We start from the raw sequence: 15,553 nt of genomic DNA on the forward strand, positions 1-15,553 counted from the left end.
AGTCACATCCACAGCTGGGTATTGTTTTTGCTTTGGCTCCATCCCTTCATTCTTTCTGGAGTTATTTCTCCACTCATCTCCAGTAGCATATTGGGCCCCTACTGACCTGGAGAGTTCCTCTTTCAGTATCCTATCATTTTGCCTTTTCATACTGTTCATGGGGTTCTCAAGGCAAGAATACTGAAGTGGTTTGCCATTTCCTTCTCCAGTGGACCACATTCTGTCAGATCTCTCCACCATGACCCACCCAACGTGGGTGGCCCCACGGGCATGGCTTAGTTTCACTGAGTTAGACAAGGCTGTGGTCCTAGTGTGATTAGATTGACTAGTTTTCTGTGAGTATGGTTTCAGTGTGTCTGCCCTCTGATGCCCTCTTGCAACACCTATCATCTTACTTGGGTTTCTCTTACCTTGGGCGTGGGGTTTCTCTTCACGGCTGCTCCAGCAAAGCATAGCTGCTACTCCTTACCTTGGATGAGGGGTATCTCTTCACCGCCGCCCTTCCTGACCTTCAACGTGGGATAGCTCCTCTAGGCCCTCCTGTGCCCCCGCAGCCACCGCTCCTCAGACGTGGGGTTGGTCCTCCCAGCCGCCACCCGAGGCCAGGGGCGTTGGCCGGGAGGATCTGAAGGTATCTAATCTAAAAAGGATATGAGAGGGTTCACTGGCCCATGAGGCAGCCTGGCTTGAGAACTTTGTTCATTGTGAGTACCAATATTGCACCATTACTGCTAAGTCACTTCAGTCGTGTCCAACTCTGTGTGACCCCACAGACGGCTTCCCACCAGGCTCCCCCGTCCCTGGGATTCTCCAGGCAAAAACACTGGAGTAGGTTGCCATTTCCTTCTCCAATGCATGAAACTGAAAAGTGAAAGTGAAGTCCCTCAGTCGTGTCCGACTCCTAGTGACCCCATGGATTACGGCCCACCAGGCTCCTCCGTCCATGGGGTTTTCCAGGCACCATTACTAGTCAGCCTAATTAGATCCTTTGGCAGTTTTCAGTGAGAGACTTTACCCAGGAGAGTGAAGCGGAAGTGAAACACAGAGGAAAGGAGTTGAGGGAAGCCATGAGGTAGCAGACGCAGTGACACACTCAGCATTGGGAGCAGCAGGTCAGCAGCCCCGGGAGTACCAGCTAAAACTCCATGGGAAGAAGTATCAGGACAGTGTCCAGAGTCAGGAGGAGGATGGCACCAGGATCGCTGCTGGGACCCAGGAGCAGCTGTGAGCTGACAGGACACGGGGCCACTCATCTGTTTGAGGAAGTCCCTGTACTTCCCCCTTCTCCATCTACCTTAAATAAATCTTTCCATAAAACGTTGTTTCTTTTCCTCACAATCTAATTCCACCCCCATTCATCATGTGTTTTGCAAGATTGCCAGCTTATTAGACTCACCAGAGTGACTTGGAAAGTTTAGGAAACACTTCCTTCACTCTTAAGACTTTTACAGTGTCAAGCCTTCCAGGATCTTGGCTCTTGTCTCTAGAAGCATCTGAGCAGAGCTGTTCTTCCTCAAAAGAACTGTGAGGTCTTTGTAATAGTACTGGGCACCTTTCTCTCAAAGCAACAATGTGAACACAGGTGATTTTTCTTAATAACTAGCAGCAATCCAACTGCAGGGGAGTCTCATGACTCTGTGCCTTTGTATTTACTGCTCCAGGTGCCTGCAATGGCCAGGAAAAGGGACTTGTCACTTTAAATGTTTGTAGTCTTACTGCTCAGTTAAAGTGTCGATGAAGAATTCTCTGCCACCCTCCCTCTCCTTTACTGCCTCCAGTAGACAGGTCTTGTCTGTCTGTTCTCTGACACCTGTACAAAATTATCAGTTTTAAAATCTGTTGAACTTCCATTCCTTCTCCTTAGACTGAGCAACTAGGACTAAGATTCTAACTAGTGCATTCCTATATGGCCCTGTATATGGAGGCCATAGAAGGTCTGCAAGAAATTAACACATTCATTGAAGAAAAGCTTGTCCTGTTTATGGGAAGCCTCAGCGAGCTGCAGTGGAAAGAAAGCTAGAGTCAAGCTTTGGATCTGGCTCTAGTTTATTTGCATAACCACAAAGTATCTCAATCCCTACCTGATTTTCCACCTCTGAAATGTGGTCAGATGTTTAAGGGTTCAGCCCAGTAACTTCTGTGGTCCTTGCTATGCCATGAATTTATTTCAGGACTGGGCTGGGACTTGCTCCTACTGACACCTCACCTTCACCGCACCTGTGGCCACTGCCTCGGTCGTTACACCTCACACATCTGATTCTAGAGTTCATGCCTGTGACTCTGTTTGTTCTTGTTGATTTTGTAGAATGGAGAAGGGATTCGTGATTTCATATTACACAGGACCCTTTTCTACATAGTCAAGGTAGGCTTCAAGATGTAAATAACATAGATTATATCAATCTGAAGGAAGATTCACAAGATGTTTTAATTTCAAACATATAAAACTATGTTCAGTAAAGAAAGCTTTGACAGGCAAAAACTTTCAGGCTACCATTTTCAAGAAAGTTTGTTATCTACTTTCATGCATTTCAAAGTCAAAGACAAGAGGGGACAGTATGAAAATCTGCTTTTATTGAACATGCATGTATACCAAATGTAAAATTAGTTGAGCTGACGTATCCAGTTAGATAAAACTCTCTAAACAGATTATATAAAATAGAAGATTAGCAACCATCATTTCTCATAGACTTCTCATCTATAATAAAAGACTTTTGCCTTTGGCATAACTTTGATATTGTTGGAAAATATTTTTGATACTTGACAGTAATATTATGAAATAGAAAATGGAAAAATATGAAATATATCTATATACTAAAAAAAATATTTTTTAAACAACAAATTCATACTTATTTGCTTGTTCTTGACAAGGAACACATTTAGCAAAACAAAGATCTAAAATGTATAATTTATACCCAGTCATCACATGTATTTTTCAGGAACCAGCCTTCTGGCAAGAAGGAAAGATACATGATTCTTCCCAGACACTCCACCAGGAATTACTCATGAGTCAGAATTTGGCTAACGTCCGCTGACATTTCCTTGACACGTTTGTTCTCCACCCTTACAATCACAGGCCATTATTTTAGAGATTGAGAACCATTCCTAACTCATAACTAGTTATCATAACTAGTCCCTTGTTGTCTTGCCCCATGCGTCCATTTACCTACATGTTTTTGGGAGTTGTCTTTCTGAGCCCCAAGTCTCTATTGCCTGTTCATAAAGTCTAAACTTGGTCTACACAAGACTTGCTCCACCTGATCACTCTCTCCCGGCACCTCTGCTCACCGCCTCTGCTCTGCTCTGGCCTCTTGCACTTGCCTAAATGCCCCCATGCAGTTTTGGGCTTCCAGTCCCAGAATAAGAAAGTACCTCACTCTTTTGGGCCAGGCTTGGTGGGGGCAGTTCTCATGCCTTTTTGCTCATGCTGTCCCCAATGTGTAAAATGCCTTACCCCAAATTTGTACTTTTGGAAAGCACTCCCATTTTTCAAGTCTCAGTGCAATCCCTATAATTTTGGCCATATCAGTGAAAATGAACCACTTCTTTCTCTGTGCCTTCAGTCAGCTCTGTTGCAGAAAGCCTTACTGTGTCCTTCTGTGCTCATGAGACCATCAGCTTTGAGGAAAAGGTCCATGTCCCATTCATCTTTTCACCCTCAGCACTTGCATTGCTTCATCTTAGCCCTGGCTAGTCCTGTTCAACCTTTAGCTAGGTATGGCAAAGAACAAATAAGCAACCAAAAACTGCATCAGTCACTACTGGATTATCATTTCACAAGTTAGAGTAAAAATTTGTAGGATTTTAAGGATGAATTTTACCTAATGAAGCCCAGAGCAATTCACTAGAGACATTAATGGCTCAGGGTTTCTTCCATAACCACAATCAAGGATGTATGCTTCTTTTTCTTCCCATTAAACAACCAATTAAACTGAGCACAACAAAATAAAAACTCTCCTTTTCTCCTAAGAAGGTCAACAACTCCAGGGAATAAGACCTTCCTTCCCGTTCGCTTTTCCCACAAGTAACAGGACACATCAGTATGATGAGATCCCCTCTTTCTATTTCTCCGCCTGATGCTGGCACTGCCTCCTTCACACACATTTCTCTGACCCTTCAGGAAGAGTTCTTCTCTTTGTTTTCCCATAGCACTGTGTATACTCTAATATAAGTAGTTAACAAACATGAATTCTAGACCATGAAATTGCAACAGGTCAATGTCTGGCACATAACGAGCACATAAATGAAAGATGCATTGAATCTTGCTTTAAGGATATGAAGCGAGTCAAGACTATTAGGTTAGTTTCAACCTTAAATACTTCCCTTAGCTTTTAATGAGAGATCATGATCTTTGAACACAGATTTAACAATACACAGTGATTTTTTTGCTACCTACAATACTAAAGTCTGAAGAAAGGTGTAAATTATTCATGAGGACAACCATATGTTTAAATTAGTTTATTTATAAACAATTGCTACATAAGTAATATACAGTAAGTGAAAAACCACTAATACAATGAAGTTCTCATAGTGGTTGTGTTTATGTATACACACTAAGAATAACTTTAAGTGGTTGGAATAGGCCCATAGAACACTTCATTCTGTGGTGTTGTCATTTCATGTTTTAAGTATTCAACACATTTAAATGATTAAATACAAAGTTTAGTCACTATTTAACTGAATTTGTTGTTGGTAAATTAGTGGTGATAAAACATCAAATATACTAAAATTTACTCTTAAATTTGTTCTGATTGGATCATTGAGTTACCAACCCTGCCCTCCTCATACCGCTCATTATGTGACTCATTATTTTCTGATTCTTGATAGTTTATAGGCTTGTAGCTTAGTTTTTAGAATTTGGTGATTTTGCAAAAGTACTTGCACACTTGCTTTAACATTGCTGCATCTCAACTCTGACATTAAAACAGGCTCTGTGTAATCAACTTACACACTTGGTAGTATTAAGACACTTAAAAATGACTTCTAACAGCTATTTCCCTTAGTCTTACTTGCTTGGGTTTTTATATATTGCTGAAGCATCATTCTTTTAAGGATGTAAACTATACTGACTTGGTAATGAAATGGAGAAACCTAACTAGAAGAAAAATGCCATGGCTTTTAAAAATTATACAGTGCATTAGTAAGTGCTTTAAAATTAAACCATCCAATGACATACATGCAAGTTACACTATAAATGCAAAAAAATGGATTGAATGTGCTTTTATGTTCACCTCCACCAATGCTCTGTACTAACTACACTGCTGTGACAGTAAAGCAATTCAGAGCAAACAATTTGTTAGTCTGAGTACATGTCTCAATACTTGTACTCAGTCTCAGTACATCGGTCCGAGTACATGGACTCAATACATCTGTGTATTTAATTGGCACATACACTCTCCAAGTACCCAACTTACTTCAATCCTATGTCCATTTTCCTCTCAGAGTGGTTTAAAGTAACTACAGTGACACATAAAAGGGAAAAAAAAATGAATGCCAGGCTTCCTATTAAGTAAGGCCCTATCAAAACTATAGTATTATTAGCTATTTCTGCAAGAAAACATATTTCTATAGTTCTGGTCAGTTATTTTATCATTAAACCTTAACTTTGCCAATATTGTTTCAAGAAATGAAATTATTCTTGACTTACTAGAAATTATATATAATACACAAAGAAAATGTGATTTTTTTTTGGCCAATCATCAAACATGCTTTCATCTGAATAAGGGAAATTATTTTCGTTTAACATAAAATTTTCAATGAAATAGTATAAATTTACAATAGTTAGGGGTCTCATTCAACAAATTTTCCAATCTTCTAATTCAGGCTTAACAGAGAAGAACAATGATTATAGGAGAAAAAGAATAGCAAATAATCTCCTGTGGCCATCACCTTACAGGCTGATTTTCTTATAACAGTGAATTCTAGCACAAGCCGTCATGTTTCCAAGACTCACGATGCCTGGGAATGGAACTGCCTGGAAAGATTCAGAAAGCCTCCATCCTTGGGCTTACATGGTAAGCACTTTGTGTCATTCTTAATCACATTTTTATCCAGCACACATTATTATAGGTCACATTTTTCTCGATAATGCTTATATTGATTTGTGCTATATAAATATAAACATTTCTATACAGAGAATCCATACACTGACACAGGAGTATGAAGTTAGCCAGCCATCCATAAAAAGAATGGAATAAAAATTGCAGGAAGAGTGGTATATGATGTCAAGCCCAGACAGAATATAGACGCCAATCCCAAGACTGCAGAAGCAAGGACGCTTCTCTGATCACGAATAATTATCTTCACATTCTCACAAAACTGGAAAATAAAATTTAAGAATATTAGAAAAGGCTAAACCTAAGAAGAATCATACATACCAAACAGTAGAGCACAACTTTTCCAGCTATTCCCTGTCACCAGAAGAACTAGAATTTCTCTCACAACTTAGGGAAGAATTTAAGTTGTTAACAGTTCAGTTTCCTGATGCCACATCCCATAGTGGCTGAAATAATACTTCAGGCACTTGCCCTTGTAAATGCAGAACATCTACAGAAAACTACAGAGAATATAACCACATGAAAGTCATTCAGGATTAAAGGTTAAAAACAACACTAAATTGCCTCTCAATAACAATAACATATTCAAAAGTAAAATGATCCTGAGCAAATAGAATTTAGCCCATCATTATTGGTGACTTTGATTCCTACACCTCACCATTCTAAAATTTGGTAATACTTCTGATGATAAATTTCTGATAAGCCTCAAAATCTAAAGGCATCGAAAGTCTGATTTTATTGTCATATCCTGTTTCCTGCCAAAATAAAGTCACGATCAGTTGAAATTGAAAATTGGCTGCTGGAGATAAAAATAAATGAGATCTTTACCCGCTGAAGAATGCATTCTTCTAAGATATGTATTTTTTTCTTAGAAAACTAATTTTTCTCGGAAGTATTGCCTGGATCACTCTTAATTATTTAACCTGTCCAGACTACCTTTTTCTCCTCCATGCAAATACTGAGGTTGTTGTGAGGATCAAATGAGATTTAGCAAAAGTACTCTGCATTCATCTGCATGCTGTATAAATGTAAAGTATTACAATGATTATTTTCACTGCTAGATCTTGACAGTTATCTCTACCTCATCACTGTTGGGGCAGAATTTAGCAATTAATTGCTCCATTTTGATAAGAGTTTCCTACTTGTTCTCAGCTAGTGAAGAATCTGCCTGCAATGCATTAGACCCAGGTTTGATCCCTGGGTTGGGAAGATCCCCTAGAGAAGAAAATGGCAACCCACTGCAGTATTCTCACCTGAAAATCCCATGTAGCCTGATGGGCTACAGTTCATGGGGTCACAAAGAGTTGGGGATACAACTGAAAACTAAGAACTTGGCTTTAAGCTCCTTTTCTAGATGACACTGTATATGCTTTTAGAGTCTCCTCTTTGATTTCTTTCATCAGTGTCCAGATGTAGTTCTGGACAGCCACGTTTCCAAATTCTTAATGGATAGAATGAACGTGAAAGTGTTAGTCGCTCAGTGTGTCCAGCTCTTTGCAACCCCATGGACTGTAGCCCACGGGTTCCTCTGTCCATGGAATTCTCCAGGCAAGAATACTGGAGTGGGTAAGCATTCCCTTTATCTTCCTGACCCAGGGATCGAACCCATGTCTCCTGCATTGCAGAAACAAGTCCAATATATTTTAACACACAACCTTCACTGCAAGGCTGTCTCTGTCAATATTTTTATACAGTATGTCAACAAATATAAAATTTCCAGCTGGTTATCTATATATCATTCTTTTTGTGTGTCAAACATGATTTGTCTCTTTCTACTAAACAAGATACTGAGTAACAAATACATAATTTTCAAGTGATGAGGAGATAAGGATCAAACTGAATAAAGTTTTCAGGATAGTAAGAAAAGCTGTTTGGCAAATAATGGGGAAATATACATTTAGGTGGGCTTCCCAGGTGGCACAGCAGTAAAGACTCCTCCTGCCATGCAGGAGATGTAGGAGACATGTGTTCAATCCCTGGGTTGGCAACCCACTCCAGTAGTCTTTCCTGGAAAATTCCATGGACAGAGGAGCCTGGAGAGCTACAGTCTGTGGGGTCACAAAGTGTTGGACACAACTGAAAACATACACACACGTACATTTAAGTAAATAAGAATACTGTCTTGATATAGTCATTCTTCTTTTACCTTTTTTCCCAATAATATTTAATTTAGACCAACACAGAATCATTGTGGACTTTCTTTCCCCCGTAAGAGGATCATCTCATTTCTAATGTCCTGTCCAGGAGGCACCTCTGGGTTGCTCCATGGTAGGAAATGCCCTCTAGTTCTGGATTAATGTTAAGAAGCCTGTAGGGGCACCTTTGAGCAACAAATCCCTGCAAATTAAAAGGGGGTACAGGTATTCATTTTGGCAATGCAAAGTAATACCAGCAAAGAAAAAAAAGCATAAGAAATAATAATAGTTACTAATTAAAGGGCTTTATAGCTTATGAAATACTGAAATTGTTATAAAATGGTTTAATTTTCCATTTTCTAAGCTTGTATAAAAAAAAAAAATCACTGCCAAAGGGAAAAAAAAAAGATTTTCTTCCAGTTCACTTTCATATTAACTGTAGTGTTTTCATGAGGGAAAGTGCTCTTGAGAGATTTTATCAACACAAATTTAAGTGAGACATGTTAAGCTGATGATAGTTGTATATATGGAGAACTCAACCACCAGTCCCAGAATCAAGTCAGTCCTTATGTTTCTAGAAAATAAAAGCCAGTCCTCCTTCAGTACTAATGACCTACTTCTCTCAGGGCATGTTCAAAAACAGTCCTTAGAATTGGAAAATTTGGGATGGGGATTTTTTTTTTCCCCCTAGGAAATCTACTGTGTGGCCAAATTGTTTGTTAGACCATTCAAAGTGAAGACAAAAACTCAGTTTCACAAGAGGTGCTATGCAGCAACAGCAATTAAAGCACTTCTCTACTTCTATAAAACCTTAAAAAGTTTCCAAAGAGGAAAAACTGTTCCAACTAGTTATTTATGCAGATTAAATATTTTACTACCTTAAAAAAGCACTTGTACTATTTTTTTGTAGAAATATATAATACAGTGTTATATGTATTCCATGAAAGGGTAACTCCTAATTATGGGAGGGAAATACTGTTTTTCCTTAGAGAAATGACTTGCTTCGGTCCTAAGTAAATCTGACGTGTTTCCTTTTGAACACTTTTGGAGCCAGTGTTTGTAAATGTGGTGAAGCTCATTTCTAAACAGGCCTGGACTGAAGCTGTGATTCTTGAATCACTGCACAGTGCTGTAACTGTATTTTTATTTTACTTAGAATTCCTAGATTGAGTCTGTTACGGCTTTATAAATATTCTGTAAGGAGTTTCATATATGGATGTAAACAAGCACTATACTTTCATGCTCTCCTAAAGAGGAAAGATTTTCCCATGTGGGTCAAAAAATTAAGATGTGGAAAAATAAAAAAACTGGTTACATGGACTTAGACTCTTTCGGTCCCAACGTATCTAGACATGAAGAGTATAAATGAAACGTATTATGTGAGTGCCCAGATTTTCATTGTAAAGGATGCACACTAACAGCACCTCTTTAGCAACTGCAGAGAAGGTTAAGACTTTCAACTGCAAATGAAATTGCAGGCTTAAAATGTGAATTTTATAAGTTAAGAGGTATCAAAAGGCAATAAAAAATCCACTATTTTTTCCTTTGGCTTTGTAGCTAATTTAATCATCTTAAATTCTAACAGTTCCCCCCCCCCCTTTTTTTAAAGTACCCATAAAATTACCTTCCAACAGTTAATGACTCTTCTGGAAAACTAATTGTTTTAATCTCTGGGGAACTCTGAAACACTCCAACCCAACTGTGGGGCTAGTGGATATAGGATGCTTAACAATGGGGAAGTCTAAATGGGGATTAAAGCCAGCATAAAAGAAATGCAGAATACCAAGGAGAAGATTTCCCTTAAGCTCAGCCACAGGAGTAAGAGACCTACCAGGGAGGTCTTCTTAATGGATATTTTGGTAGTTTATATTAAGCAAAGAGAATTCTCTCTCTGCAGCTCATAGGGAAAACGGGCATGCTTCCTTGTTTTAAAGGCACAACAACTTGTACTAGACAGTGTTATAGATTAAATATAAACTCTGGACACCTTCCTTCCAACTGCCAATTCTTGGGTAAAGTTGCAAGCATACGGCGACAGATTTTCTGTGACCCTCCTAGTCACTCGCCCTTGTCATTTCAACTACGCTGGGTGGACACCCTGATGACTTCTGCAGCAATAACTGGGCAGCTCTCTGGCGTTGCTGGCAGCGGTACTGCATTGCCACACTCTTGCGCCGTGCATTTCGAGATATCCTGCAAGGCACATTGCCATTTATTTATTTACTTCGCTTTCCTGAGGAACAGCAGAAGGTTCGTTACTAAATCTAGAACCCAATCCCTGCTCCCAGGGGTGAGGAAAGTTTAGGGAAGGGAGGGAGTGTCCCCACCGAGCCCACCGGGGTTAGAGTCACACGTGGTACCTTGTCGGCCTGGGGGCTAATCGCGGTGCCGAACCTGCAGTAGGTGACGAAATGCTCGCAGTTGTTCCAAAGTAGGCTGTAGGGAGTTATGCCCAGCAGCTTCTCTGCCCTCTGCGCCACCTCTTCGTTGAGCAGCGCCTTCTTCTTGAGGGACCTGTCCAGGTGATTCACCAGGATCTCGGCTCCGTAGGCGAAGTCCTCCACGGTGTCCACGCGGATGCTGGCCACCCTGCCAATGACGCCTAGGATGAGACGCTTGTTGGAGACCACTTTCTGCGTGAGCCCTTTGTCGTCAGTCAGGGCCAACAGGATATCGGGCATCATGTGGGCGACACGGTTGTCGCCCAGGTAGATGCCATAGTGCGTCAGGTGGGTCCGAGGCACCTCCAGCACGTCACCGCGGAGAAAAGAGCTGATCTCATATAAAGTGTTCCCCGCCTTGTCTTCGCCCGGGGCGCCTGAACTGAAGAACTTGAAGTAGGAGATGAAGAGTAGCTTCTCCAGCACGAGCGACACGGCCTCCAGCATTGGGTTCTTCATCCTGTAGGGAAGAGTCTTGTGGCGAGGGCACCGCCGTTCTCCGGCACCAGCCGCGCGGAGCCAGGCAAGTTGCGCTGGCCGAACAGGGGCGCTGCGCCGCTGCTCACTGGCAAGCCGGCCGGCCAGTGCCGCGGGACATGTCACCTGCGGAGGAGGGAGGGAGAGAAAAAGAAGAAGGCGAGAAGCCTGGAGATCGGCTCGGCTTGGCCGCACCGCACGCGGGACTGAGGAGGATGCGGAGCTGGCCGCGGCTGACCGCGGGGACAGCGGAACCTGCCCTACAAGCTGGATGCTATGTATATACAGTGCACCTGGAGGCCGGGCCGGGGCGCAGGGCCGCACGCGCTGCTCGCGACGGAGCCTTTGCCAATGTATTTATCTCCGTCGAGGGGGCGGGGCCGAATGCCGTCACAGACCGGCGAGAGAGCTGATTGGGACCCGCGAAGAGCGCGCTCGCTCAGGGGCGGCGCCAGCCCGCAGGCCCCGTGGAAAGGGCGGGCCGCTTCTGGGCTTCGAGGGTCTGCCTAGCCACCCCTTCCAGTGCGGGCTCCTCTTTGAAATCCATCCCGTAGCACTTCCGCCTCAGCGGCCGGCTTTGGAAAGTAGAGGCCGCATAAGAGATCTTGCACCTGCTAGATTGGGGAGCGTTCTGGGTACCTCCGGGACGTTTTTGGTGGAGAGTCGCCTTGGGCGAGATTTCTGAGTAGAGCCACCTCTCTCCAAAAGGTTGGATACTCGGAGACGTCGGCTTCCTAAAGTATCTGCATTTACTCTGAGAAGTGTGCGCGCCTCGAAAGCCTCCAGATTCCTTCCTAAACTCCGCAGAGCAGTGGTCCTGCACACCGCGCACTCTTCTCCCCTTTAAATGTCCCTCGCTGTCCGCTGGCGCGCGGGTGGGAAGCGACCCCGCGAGTGATCGGAACCCGAGCGGGTCAGCAAGTAAAACGACGAAGCGCCCAACATTCTCCTAGAAAACCGAGTTAATTATTCCAGCTTCAGAGTCTCATGGATCCAGCTTCTTCGATTCATTCACCGAAACTTCGCCTCTTACAGCGCAGCCCCCGGGAGATGACCGAGCAAGGGGCGCTGCTCTCAGGACCTGCGCGCCCTGAGCCCGCGCACAGCGAGCTGGTTCCTGGGCGCACGCGCGCCAGGGCGCCGCGGTTGCCGAGTACGCGCGTCTCCACACGCCGAGTCCCGACCCATCGCCGAGTTCCGCGCTCACGCATTATGTAAATACTTAAATTCCTCGGACAAAGGCCACAATGCAAGGAGCCTCGTTTGGCTCCACAAAGCCGCCCCGAACAGAGCTAACAGGTTCTGGCAGCTAACAAATTCTCCGCTTGCCTGGGGAAGGGCGCTCCCAGCAGGTGATGGATTAAGGGAAAGCCGTTTTACCTGGAAGACGGAGGGGAATGGAGACCAGACGGGGAGGAGGCCGGCTCCCCATTATCCTCCCACACCAACCCTTCGCTCTCACTCCTCTACCGTCAGCGCTCTGCCCTAGACGTCCGGCTGGCTGGTGACTTTTGTTCATCTCACAAACTATTTCGAATCACATTTTAGTCCCAGCAAAGAGAAGAAAATTCCATTTTCCACACAAAAAAAAAAAAAAAAAAATCGAAAAACGAAGGTGCGTTAGAGGGGAGAGGCAGTGGATGAGGAAATTTTAATATATTATTTCCCCATTCTTAGCCCCAAATTTAAATAAAAGTGCGGTTAGCGGATAGCTTAATCAAACTCCTGGACACACAGGCGCTAGTTAACGTCCAGCAGCACACCAGCTCCCGAGGTCTGCAACTCTGGGATGTCTGTGGACATTTTTAGCAGTCCGATCCAGACCTTGGCGTACACGTTAACTGTAGACCCGGCTCTGGTCTCGCCGCTCTGGTCCAGTTCTGGGAAAGTACGGATACTGGAGCCTCCAGGGTCAAGAGCCAAACGGCCCGGGGAGATCAAAAGGGACTTGGTAATTAGCGATTTCCGTCTCTAGTGGTCACTAACCCGATTTAAAACGCTAAGGCAGTCTGCACCCGGTGAATTTACTGGAGGCAAAATCAAGGAGAACCTCCTCACGGCAGGCAGTTTCACTCCTTCAGAGAGAGGGGGAAAAAAATTTTTTTTTAAGGAAAAATCACGTAGTCGCATCCCCAGGGCGTTTTGTGAGTCAGGCAGCGCCAAGCCGATTTGCATTTGATTTTTCTCTTTCCCAGTAAGGTTAATTTTTGGACCGCCGCCTCTGAAAAGGGAGTCACTTAACGAAAGAAAAAAGAGAGAGAGAGAGAGATGAGAGTGATATGAAGCAGAATACATTGCTCAAGATGTAGGCGCTCTGCTGTCTTGGGCAATGAATGGTGAGCGAGTGTCCATAGTTTCTTGAAGGTTATTTTTTGCTTGGTTAACTCCCTGTTTATAAGCCAAATTGTTATGCTGTTGAATAAATTTATTTTTCTCAGTGGAACTGCCCCAGAGCTGCTCTCTCCGCCTGCCTTGCCTGCCGGGAATTTGGCTCCGGGAACCCGTAGGAGACAGTGAAACGTCTTCATGTGTCCGTGTTTGAAGTCTCTTCAGACCTATTCAGCAGGGAAGCGTTAGCGACGACTAGGCTGCTTTTCCACTGAGAGAATGAGCTCTTGTTGGCTGAACAAAACTTTCCTTACAACCACAGTAGGCAACATTCTCAGAGTACCAATATAAGTAAGCCTGCCTCCCTAAATCAGTCAAACTAAGGGAACACAATTGCTATTAGAAGGAAAGGCCCACCCAAGAGTAATCTAACATCAGAACATTTTCCTAAACCAGAAGCGGTCATTCATTCGTAAAAGGGAGAATTCAACTTGCTAGAGAGACTCCTAGTTTCCCAGTTGTAGGAAAGGTGGCTGCATTCAACCAGTTTGGTCTAATGCCTTAAAAGCATTCAAAACTGGGTCGCCGGATCTGGTGAGGGGATTGTGAAAGCGCTGGCTTTGCAGGACAACATGATGATGTCAAAGAACTATCAACTCTCGCCTCGCTGTTCCTTTCTACCTTCCCACGGAAAGAGCCAAGTCAAAAGACAGCCACAGTATCCACTCAGGCCGGCGTCTCTGTCTCCCAGTGGGTCAGACCACGACTCCACGGGGTTTCTGCATAAAGGAAGCTGGAATCCAGGCTCGCAGAGCCCACCTAACTTTTAGGCTTCATCTTCAGGCCCTGGATCCCGCCGTGGGTCCCAAGAGAAAGAGCTCCCGTTGTCCGTTGTCCGGGGAAAAGACGGGAGTCCCGCAGAAGCCCGGAAGCTAAGGGATTTCCCATCCGAAGACTTTTTACCTCTGGAGAGCCTCTTCCTCAGAAGACTTTGTAGTGGAGGATTGGATCACAGAATCTTGTGCTTCCTCTGTGCTAGGAACTGAGTTAATAAGCATTTTCTCACTTAGTCCTCCTAACCGTTGAGTGTTGTCTCCGTTTTACACAGGAAGAAACTGAGGTTATAACTCACTCTCTGTGACGTGTGTGAGTGTGGATCAGGACTGAACCACAGCTTCTTTGCTCCCAGGTCCACCACCATTGAGGAAGGTCTGACTTCCCATCAGTTCACCCACCTATCACCCTTATCACCCAGTGCCTACTATATGCCCAGCTCTGTTCCCAGTCCTGGAATTTCAGTTAAATACCCAACCTAAATTTAGCTCCCCAAACTTTTCTTTTTCATTTGGGGTTCATTTCTGTGCTTCTGTAGTGCTACAGATTCCAATTTTTAACATCACTTATTGCTATAGAGGGAGAAGCAATGGCACCACACTCCAGTACTCTTGCCTGGAAAATCCCATGGATGGAGGAGCCTGGTGGGCTGCAGTCCATGAGGTTGCTAAGAGTCGGACATGACTGAGCGACTTTCCTTTCACTTTTCACTTTCATGCATTGGACAAGGAAATGGGTTACTCCAGTGTTCTTGCCTGGAGAATCCCAGGGACGGGGGAGCCTCGTGGGCTGCCGTCTATGGGGTCACACAGAGTCGGACACGACTGAAGCGACTCAGCAGCAGCAGCAGCACTGCTATAGAGAAAGATCTGATTATGGTTCTGGCTAATAGTATCCCTCTCAGGAAGGCCCAGCAGTACCTTCTCCTTAGGATAGGCAGGTAAGTGATGGGTATTTTGCCAAGGGCACAGAGTCAGAAATAGAATCTAAGGGCAATGTCCCAAACTCCTTAGCTCTTAGAATTTCTCTCCCCTAAACCTGATAAATTTGGCTTTCTGAACTTCATGTTTTTTGATTTATCATCCTTCAGAATTATTTTGTTGTTGTTCTTAGATTTTTTAGACTAATAAATCATTAGGCATGTAAATAATGACAGTCTTAAAACTTGTTTTTCTTCTGAACTAGGTGCCCATCTACTGTCAGTTCCTTTACATATACTCAGCTCTGGCCACATGGACACAAACAGAGGCTCAAACTAGCTGACTCTAAGGAGACAGGAAGAATA

General features: G+C 43.6%; 1 protein-coding gene across 1 annotated transcript; it reads right to left on the minus strand.

Annotated features, from left to right (window-relative positions):
* Nucleotides 1-4,442: 4,442 nt before the first annotated feature.
* On the minus strand, nt 4,443-11,438 carry LRAT (lecithin retinol acyltransferase). Its single transcript, NM_177503.3, has 2 exons — nt 10,549-11,438; nt 4,443-6,315 (listed from the first exon to the last, which is right to left on the minus strand). The coding sequence occupies exons 1-2, from the start codon at nt 11,086-11,088 to the stop codon at nt 6,163-6,165; spliced, it is 693 nt and encodes a 230-aa protein (NP_803469.2). The 5' UTR covers nt 11,089-11,438; the 3' UTR covers nt 4,443-6,162.
* Between the last annotated feature and the right edge of the window lie 4,115 nt (nt 11,439-15,553).

The sequence above is a fragment of the Bos taurus genome, chromosome 17 (genome assembly GCF_002263795.3).
Source record: "Bos taurus isolate L1 Dominette 01449 registration number 42190680 breed Hereford chromosome 17, ARS-UCD2.0, whole genome shotgun sequence".
NCBI lineage: Eukaryota > Metazoa > Chordata > Mammalia > Artiodactyla > Bovidae > Bos > Bos taurus.

What these genes read in the sequence shown, in the direction of transcription:
- LRAT (NM_177503.3), bottom strand. Translation starts at nt 11,088, where the DNA reads ATGAAGAACCCAATGCTGGAGGCCGTGTCGCTCGTGCTGGAGAAGCTA. An exon ending in TTAGCCCCCAGGCCGACAAG is followed by an intron (nt 6,316 to 10,548) that starts GTACCACGTGTG and finishes TTTATTTTCCAG; the next exon opens with TTTTGTGAGAATGTGAAGAT.